At 40.5% G+C, this 9662-nt stretch overlaps 1 protein-coding gene across 1 annotated transcript in view; it reads right to left on the bottom strand.

The window, feature by feature from the left end:
* znf704 (zinc finger protein 704) overlaps positions 1 to 9662 on the bottom strand; it is a gene marked incomplete in the record, with an annotated part of 52756 nt that overhangs the window by 2294 nt on the left and 40800 nt on the right. Inside the window, 5 exon segments of the mRNA XM_032535071.1 lie at positions 1 to 2974; positions 5023 to 5114; positions 5218 to 5352; positions 6196 to 6490; positions 6899 to 6999. Coding sequence (XP_032390962.1) covers positions 2860 to 2974; positions 5023 to 5114; positions 5218 to 5352; positions 6196 to 6490; positions 6899 to 6999 — 738 coding nt within the window.

Genomic DNA, 9662 nt, shown 5'->3' with positions numbered 1-9662 from the left:
GGGGGGGGGGGGGGCAGACCACCGTGCTTCAGTGGCAGCTCGCATACTTTGCCTGGGGCTCCTTCACATTTATACAGAGCGCAATCACACCAAGATGTCAATCACACTAATTGCAAGTGGGCCTGCGCGGCACCGGGAAAAGAGAATTGGAAAATAAGAGTTTAGGTTTTATTCAACTGTGGATTTCGACTGCTTAGCAGCGCTGGGTGGGTGACGTGAAGGAGCTCCAGAAAGAAGCGTGCGAGTCACACACACTGAAACAAGCATAACAAGCTTGGCTTAAGAATTATGAGCGGGTTCCCTCCTACAGTTACCATCAACATTTCCTTCAGCAGAACATGAAAACAAACTGTATCAACAGCATATATATCCAGGTATATACTCTATATATATGGAAAAAAAAATCAGTCTTTTTTTGCTTTGAATTTAAATTCTAACATGTTTTTTTCTTTATGTATATATAGATTTGTCTTTTCAAAACTTTCTAAACAATTCATATAATACAATGGCAAATTAGTTCAGAGATAATCTAAATACTTCTTACTGAAGCATCAATGTTACGGCATGGAAGGTTGAACCGTACATTATTTCCTAACTCAATGTCATAGTTGAACCTGTCTTGTTCAGAAGGTGGCAAATGTTATGACCAAGGTAACTGGTCATAAACCTTGAGCTTAGAGAAAATACAAGAACTACATATATACATGAACAGACAAAAAAAAAAAATAGACAAAAGAAGAAACAATTTTTTAGATGCGGAAGTACTGTACTGTATATTAATCAGGCGAGTATGAGAGTTTATTAGCTGGTGTTGGATTTGAATAATTCTGGGGTAAAATGATTGTGTGTGCGTGACAGAAATGCCAAGATTTCATCGTGCAAGCAAATTTCATATAATGCAGAGAGCAAATGCAGGAACAGAACCACAACGTGCCTGTTGGTAGAAACATTTGTAGGATATTTCTATCAATTTCAGCACATTGTAATGAAGTAGGACACAGCCGCGGGTGACAAAAGAGTTGGGGCTGTTTATCACAACAGAGTAAACATATGTCAAGTATTTGGTCATTTTTGCCTTTGAGAAAACATGACGCTGGAATTCAATTGAACACATTCAAATGACAAATCAGATTTTGTTTCCCCAATCCCACTATTGACCTCATCAGTTACAAGGTTACATGGCGACCACGAGGACTTTGATGACAGCTTGAGTCAAAGCTTAGCTTGCATGTTGCCAAGTGAATAAAGTGTGCAGTGCACATCAAACAACAAAAGGAGTGACCTAAGTAAGTGCTTATAACTTATTATACCCAAAACTCTTGGAGGCAAATATTGGTTCCAATAAGGGGCGTAGCAACTTTTTTTTTGCTCTTACTTCTCTTTATAATAAGTTAAGTTGGTAATGGAGGGGGCTAGTGGAAGATAGAAATGTGTTCAACTCAAGAAGTAACCACAAATATACCAAGTGCCCCATTACACACACATACAGTGCAAGTGCCTCACTTTTGGTTTTCAGCCCTCCCCCTTTGGTTCATCAAGATGCGCCTCTGTGGCGTACGTAAACACAAAGATATTTTGTTCCCTTTGGGAATGTGTCAAAGTTGCTTGAAGAGGAGGGCAATCTGTCTCTCTGTATGTGGTGAAAGATGTTTATCTTTTTATGGCCTCCACGCTGCTGACTTCATGCTTCCACTGCTGTCAGGAAAGTCTTTTAACACACTTTCTTTAGCAGGTGGTTGGTAAACAGTCTTGGTGTCACCAAAAGAAAGAAGAAAAAAAATACATCAACAACAGTAAACATGGTAAACACCTTTACAAAAACCAAATACATAAAGAATAAGATAAAGGAGTTTTTGGTTGCAAAGTTGTCATGTGTAATGAAAGAGAAGCTATTGAGACTGTGCTGTATATAGTATAAACCCAAGCTGCTGGTTTTTGATTTCTTTAGAATCACATCCCTGATAAAACAAAGAAAAGGTGTAGTTAAAAAAGTGACATAGAAAACAGTTCCTGCCTTCTGCGTTGATTGTAGGGGAATACCTGTGCTGTACCTTTTACATGGTAAATAAATGGCATGGTCCATCTGCTTTTCCTGTCTGAAAATTGTATCTTTGTTGCATTGATCATTCTCCTTAGTTGTCTCTATTCCTCACTTTCTCAACATGTCAACCTGCCTTTCCCGACTCAGCTGTACATTCACCCGGGGCTGTCAGGAGTGAAGAACAGGTGAGGAACAGGGAGAGGATGTGATGTCAGTGACAAAAAATCACCTCAAAAAGTCCAGAAATAAAACAAAAGAGATGAACAAGTTGAAGAAACAACAAAAACTGTAAGCTTTACCTCCATGCTTTTTACCTCCAGTCTTCAAAAACTGGAGCAAAGACAATTCTTCTTTTGGATAAAAAAAGTGAAGAATTCCTTTTTTCATTTGACAAAACATGAAAAAGCTTTTGGCCTTTTTTCCGGACCCCTTCTTTGACTTGACCTCGATTTTAGAAACCAGAGCTTTACAAAACATAGAAAGATGCAACACTGAACATAACGTAAAAAACAAGAGAACTCTTTAGATCTATTTTTTCTTTACACTGTTTAGCTGCCCTGGGGTTTCCCAAAACCGGGGATGGCGAGGCAGTACTAGAAATCCTGGACTCCGCTGTCTTTTGGTTCCTTCTACAGCTGGCGTTCAGTGAAGCGCGGGGGGGTGTGGGGTGGACTTCAGGGGCAGAAACAGCGTTTGACGGAGAGTTGTGATTTTGAGCTGAAGAAAACTGAATGCATGCAAAACGATGCCCCTTGCCCCTTTCTCTGGCGAAAGGCAGCAGTGGCTGGGTGGTGCGCTGTGAGGTTGGTGGGGAGCGTTCAGTCGGTGAATCTCTGGCACGCCTTTTTCCAGCGGCAGGCGGTGCACCACATGTCGCGGTTCTCCATCCCGTACACCTTACGGCACTTCTTGCCCTCACCGCGCACCTTTCGACTGAAGAGAAAAACAGATAAAATTATGATGAAGAACACTGTTAATTATTATCTATAATATAATCAGCACCAGCATCAAACTTGCAGAAACCCGTAGTTAGACATAGTACACACCAAACCTGTGGTTAAAAAAACAAACCATTCCATTAAAACAGATCTAAATAGAATGTTTTTTGAGTTGAGATACTTCAGACTAGTAATATATATGCTTGTTGAGAGTTAGATTTGGACAGAGGCAGGCTAGTGCTTTCCTTCCGTTTCCAGTCATCATGCTAGGCAACGCTAACCGGCTGCCGTCCAGATATGAGAGTGGTAATCAAATGTCTTCTCTAACTCAAGAAAGCAAATAAGTGCATTTCTCAAAATGTCAAACTGCAGCTAAACTGCCATTACACAACAAGGTCCTAATGTTGTAAATAGGAAACCCCACATATATCATCCAATCTGAAACAGCTCGGCTCCTATTTAAAGTGGATTAAGCAGAACAGAGGCTGAACCGATTAATTATGACTTCTTTTTAATTAATAGTCATTGAGCTGATTTTTGATAGCCACTATCTTTCACCTTTCAACCACACAGTGTTTTTCACTCAGTAAAGTTTATTGAAGTAGAAAATCATATTATATGCATTGGCTTATATATATTGTGTCTTGGTAATATCTAATATAAACCCCAATTGGTGAATAAAAACAGAATTCAATGATTTACAAATCCTTTTCAACCTCATGTTCAACTGAATAAGCTACAAAGACAATATATTTAATGTTCAAACTGATAAACTTTATTGTTTTTTTTTTTAGTAAGCATATACTGTAGTCCAGTTTTGGTATGTTTCTCAATGTACAATTGCAGGGAATTTTGGGATTTCATAATTTAGAGTCCATAATATCATGAAAAGAGTCACAGAATCTGGAGAAATCTCTACATGTAAGCGGCAAGACCAAAAACCAACATTGAATGGCCAAGACCTTTGATCCCTCAGGCGGCACTGCACTAAAAACCATCATCATTATGTAAAGGATATTACCACGTGGGCTCAGGAACCCTTTGGAAAACCATTGTGAGTTAACACAGTTTGTTGCTACATCTACAAGTTCAAGCTAAAACTCTACCATGCAAAAGTAAAGCTATTTATCAACAACACCCAGAAACACCGCCGGGTTCTCTGGGCCCAAGCTCATCTGAGATGGACTGAGGCAAAGTGGGAAAAAATGTGCTGTGGTCCGACGAGCCCATATTTCAAATTGTTTTTGTAAATCATGGACGTCATGTCCTCCGGGCCTAAGAGGAAAAGGACCATCCAGATTGTCATCAGCGCAAAGTTCAAAAGACAGCATCTGTGATGGTATGGGGGTGTGTTAGTGTCCATAGCATGGGTAACATCCAAGCAATGTCTTTTTCAAGGACATCCCTGCTTATTTCAGCAAGACAATTCCAAGCCACATTCTGCACATGTCTGTTACAACAGCATGGCTTCGTAGTAAAAGAGAGCAGGTACTAGACTGGCCTGGCTGCAGTCCAGACCTGTCTCTCATTGAAAATGTGGGGCGCATTATGGAGCATAAAAGTTGACAACGGAGACCTAGACTGTTGAGCAACTGAAGCCTTACATCAAGCAACAATGGGAAAGAATTCCAGTTACAAAGCTTCAATAATTAGTGTCCTTAGTTACCAAATGCTTATCGAGCGTTGTCACAAGAAAAGGGGATGTAACACAGTGGTAAACGTGCCCCTGTTCCAACTTTTTTGGAACGTGTTGCAGGCATCAAATTCAAAATGAGTGAATATTTGCAAAAAAAACAACAACAACAACGGTTTGCAAAACCTTTATTAGTTTGAACATTACATATCTTGTCTTTGTAGTGTATTCAATTGAATGTTGGTTGAAAAGAATTTGCAGATCATTGTTGTCTGTTTTTATTAAGTTTTACATAACGTCCCAACTTCATTGCACTTGGGCTTTGTATGTGCATTCAGTTTGTCCGGCCTTTAATTAAAGCTAAAAAGGAAATGTCAGGTATGACTTGGCGGGCAGTGAGGATCCCTTACCTGAGGGCAGTGGTGGCTCTGGGAGGGGATGAGAGGACGGCGATGGTCTGGGAGCGCTGCTCGCCAAAGCCATGGCTTTTACTGGGGGACACCTGAAGAGGGCAGACAGATTTGGGATTACAAGAACACAAATGTAACTATGTATGTGGCTAAGAATAAATGCTTGGTCTTGCATGTGCATTAAAGATTCCTCACTGTGGTCCCGGTGAAAGTGACGGGCGGTGACTGCCAGGAGATGCTGAAGCTGGAGCTGTTGGTGGGAGTGAAGCTGGTGGAGGCGGAGCCAGTCGTGTTACTGCTGCTGGACGGGATGGACACTGGAGCCGTGGCCTGAGGTCAAAGGTCATATTTCATATTCCAATGGAACAGTGCACGTTTAACAGTAGTGTTTTTATGGCCTCTCCAAAGCATGTTTCTCAAAACCTTGACTTTTAAATCATTTCATGTGTTTTTAACTGCTTCTTGGTTTGATAACTTTCACTTAATTTCTTTTAATGAAAACTGAGTTTCAAATAATTAATAATTTTTGTATTATTGACAAGGCTGAAAAGAAATCCTGAAGGTTGTTTAACTGGTTTCAATGTTAAGAAAGGAAATATCTTTGACAATTCTTCATTTGAACATTAGGCATGTCTAAAGTTACTTTACAAACAACTTGCTCCCTGGAACTGAATTGTAAAAACAACTGAGCCTCATTTGTCCTTTTATTTTGCAGTAAAGGTCTTTAGGTATCTCACGTTGTAAAAAGCTCTTCAATTAACCACTAATAACTTATATTGCTGTTAAAACATGCAACTACACACACATAGCCCTTACACTAATTGATGGGTTGTGTCATTATACCACCTACAAATAACTGCTGCTGTGTGCCAATTTACCAAAACTGTTAGCACAGCTGCTAACGGGAGCAAAAGTACATAAATCGTTGCGACATCAATACTTTTTTGTAAATACCGTGACACATAATCAGTATAATGAGGACCCTGATAGTATTGTGTAGGTGAAAATATGCACATTTTGTGCATTCTGATAAGTGTGTTGTGGTGTGTATATTGATTCAGAGAGTGCATTGATTGTGTGTGTTGTACACCGATCTTTATGTAGCCTCTGTGAGGGTGCGTTTATGCGTGTCTGTACATGTGTTCACTCCCTCGGCTCCCTGCGGCCTCTCACCTGGTAGGCGTGATCCGTGTGGATGAGGTAGAGCGCGCTGGGCGCAGAGCGGCTGAGCGGGGTGGTGCCGCCAGCGTGAGGCTCCTTGGTGTCGGAGTACTGCGGAGGTCTGTGGGAGTCGGACAGCTGGCTGAGAGCCGGGAGAGGAGAGGGGGGAGGAGGTGGGGGAGAGAGGACGGACGGAGACACAGGGGACAGGCTGCTCAGCCCATCGGCCACCGAGTCGGTGTTGAGCTTGATCTCTGTGTAGTAGAAGTCCTCCTCGCCATCACTGCAGTCCGAGTCACAGTTACGCCTACAAACAGATTAAAACATATTAAATGCCCCTGTGAATTCTGATTATTCCACTCCATGTAGAGTGTACAGCCAACTTGTCAAAGCAATCACACACGACCCCTGCTCCTCTTCAACATTAATGACATTCCCCCAACCAACAAAACACCGTCATCTGCAGTTAACCAGCTTGGGACCTCAATTTAATTGAATGTCAGTATAAATGTGTTATTCATCCGATATCATTGTTCTCTGCTTCCAACCTCTCGCCAGGAGCAGGTTGGTTACCGTGGCAATAATTCATCAGCCATTAATCTGCTGTTTTGACAATGAAGCTGGTTGGAGGGGTGAGTGAAGAAGTGAAAAAAGCTGTTTTGGAGGCTTTGAGTGGACAGGTAGGCAGTGTGTTATGTGTGAGTTGGTGCCTTGCCCCAGGTGGATGGTGCGGATGTGTCTCTGGATGCCAGCAGCGGTACTCAGCACCTTGCCACAGTTCTTCCACAGGCACTTGAACATCACCTTCATGGAGTTCTGCAAGAAACACACAGGCGCTCATGAATGGTTTGGTGTTGACAGAAATATGTGGTTGTATTGTAACATTTGCTGTCAAGTCATGATTCCTTATACAGTAAAATATCTGTGTTTGGTTGTCGCTCTCATATTGACTTCCTTTATAACCACATAGTAAATGACAAGCAATCAGATGTGTACAGATCAACTCCCCGAGTGTTTTTTTCATGATATGTGCATACAACTCATTAATTAAATCCATCTCTATATTACAAAAGGTGAGGTACATCTGGTATTTTCCTCCAGGGTTGGTCAACCATCCTAATGTACATCATTTCATTTCAATTTCTTCCTCATTATCAGGCAGGTAGGAGAATGTTTCAGGCTTCTCAAGTGACTGCATAACATACTATAATAGAGGCTCTCACATACTGGAAGTTTTAAGGGGTCAGTTTAGGACTTTATTTATTGATTACATTTTTATTTTTAATATTTTTATTTTTATTGGGGATTTTAGAGCGGCAGAATCAAGTGAAGTCACTGCAAGACTGGACAGAAATGAAAAACTAGATAGATAGAAGTGACACCAGTAGGTGCAATGAAAACTAATGGTTATTATAGTCAATGTTATCACTTCACTCAAAATGCTAATGAATAGATAATGAAATGAAAACCGCTATAGATTTAAATATTTTGAGGAGGCTGGACAGGAAGCTTTTGAAGTGAAAACGCTGGTGTGTTTATTAATAACATAACAAAAAACAGGCACAAACTGAACATAGATAGATACCTAAACTAAATTAAACCAAGGCAAAATAACAGCAAACAAACATAACAGCAAGCTGCCAAGTCCCTTCTATCTTCCCAATCTTCCAAAGGCACTTTTAACCTCTCAGCCGCACCCAACTGGACCCTACTACCTGCCCAGATGATTATAGGGTGAGCTAAACTGAGAAAGCAACATTAACACTCTGTATTTAAAAATACCATGATAATTAGATAGAGCAGTTACTGCTGATATTACTATTTATACATATATGTGCACCCACAACAATACGCACCCCAAATATTATAAAAATGTCATCCACTGTAGAACTATCCTACCTATTGTTCAACACCTAAGGAGTGCTCAGCCCCTCATGACCTAATTAGGCACACCTGCACGCACTCTCCTTAATTAAGCTGGTGAGCAGCTGATCTGTCCCTCCACATCACAGGCAGAACCCTAGCAAAATATGATGAACCAATAAACCAAACATGCCTATGTCAAATAAGAATTTATCAAATAAACTAAAACAACTTGGAATTAGAGATTAAGCAGAAACAAAACATTGTTAATTTTGGGAACATAGGCTAGCAAAAAATTTAATTTCAATTAAACTTTGTTGTTAACTCGAGACACTTTACAGATAGAGTAGGTCTAGACCATACTATAATTTATAAATACCCAACAATCCAGTAATTCCCCCAAGAGCAAGCATTTAGTGTGACAGTGGGGAGGAAAACTTCCTTCCAGGTAGGCGGTGTCGGACGGTGCCGGTGTGTTAAACAGTGGCAATAATGGTCAAAATAAAAGATAGATAAAAAGGCAGCCTTTTCACACTCTTCTCTCTCAAAAACCCTCAAGTGGAACACACATCAGCTGCATTGCACAGCATTCTTTTGATTTGTACAAACTGATGCCCACAGCACACAACAGATGTATCATACAGACAGAAGAAGTGGGTGAGGTACAGTAGCCAGGATGTCCAGACTTGTGGAGTGAAAGTGATAAACCTGATGATTTTCTAGGGAGTTGGCATGAAGCATCACTGGGAAACTGGACAGCAACATATCCTGGGGAGTTGCTGTGAATTATACAGTATAATGTCAACCTTTTGATCTTAAAGACATTCATTCACATGGTTTATTTTTCTATTTATAAAACCTATAAAAGTCTATAGTATTTTTTGTCAATATTTTATTATTGTTATAGTCATCTTTATGGTGAAGTGTGCATTAAAAGGGTGCTGCATATTTATAGTTATTGTTCTGCTAATGAGGCTCATGTTTGTCGTGTCATATTGACAATGCTGTCAAACTTCAATTCAGTAAAAACTGTGAATATTCACTGTACACTGGCAACAAAGGTATTAAACATCTTGAACTGTGTGGGGACTGCTTGTGAGCTGGTGAGGCTCCTGTATCTTTAACCATCTAATGTAATTACACTACTGGCCTCCTAGCGAGACTGTTCATTGTTTATCATGGAGCCTTGTGTGCCGTCTCCCTGCCCTCCTGCTTACCTCACTCTGAGCCATTATAAATGGTCTTATAGGCCTGTCTATCAAACTATTGTTGAGGGGGCTGATTTAATTTTAACAAGATGATTTTTTTCTTCTTTAGTTTTCCTCCTCTTTTTTTCAGAAACGCATGCACAAACAACAAGCATCGGTCCCCCGTGCATTGTTTTGTCTTTGGGTAATAAAAGCTTGTTTTGTGTGTCATCGAATGTGTGAGTGTGTTATTCCCTTTTAAATTTCAGTTAATTAAATAGGGAGCTCCAAACAGTATTGTCTTGCCAAGAGAGAAGCAAGAGCACAAGAGGAGCTTGTAGATAATTTAATGTGAAACCTTGGCATCGCTCATATAGCACGTGTGAGTGTGTGTGTGTGTGTGTGTGTGTGTGTGTGTGTGTGTGTGTG

This window comes from Etheostoma spectabile, chromosome 14 (assembly GCF_008692095.1).
Source record: "Etheostoma spectabile isolate EspeVRDwgs_2016 chromosome 14, UIUC_Espe_1.0, whole genome shotgun sequence".
NCBI classification, from domain to species: Eukaryota; Metazoa; Chordata; class Actinopteri; order Perciformes; family Percidae; genus Etheostoma; species Etheostoma spectabile.
This window is presented reverse-complemented; position numbering and strand designations above follow the sequence as displayed.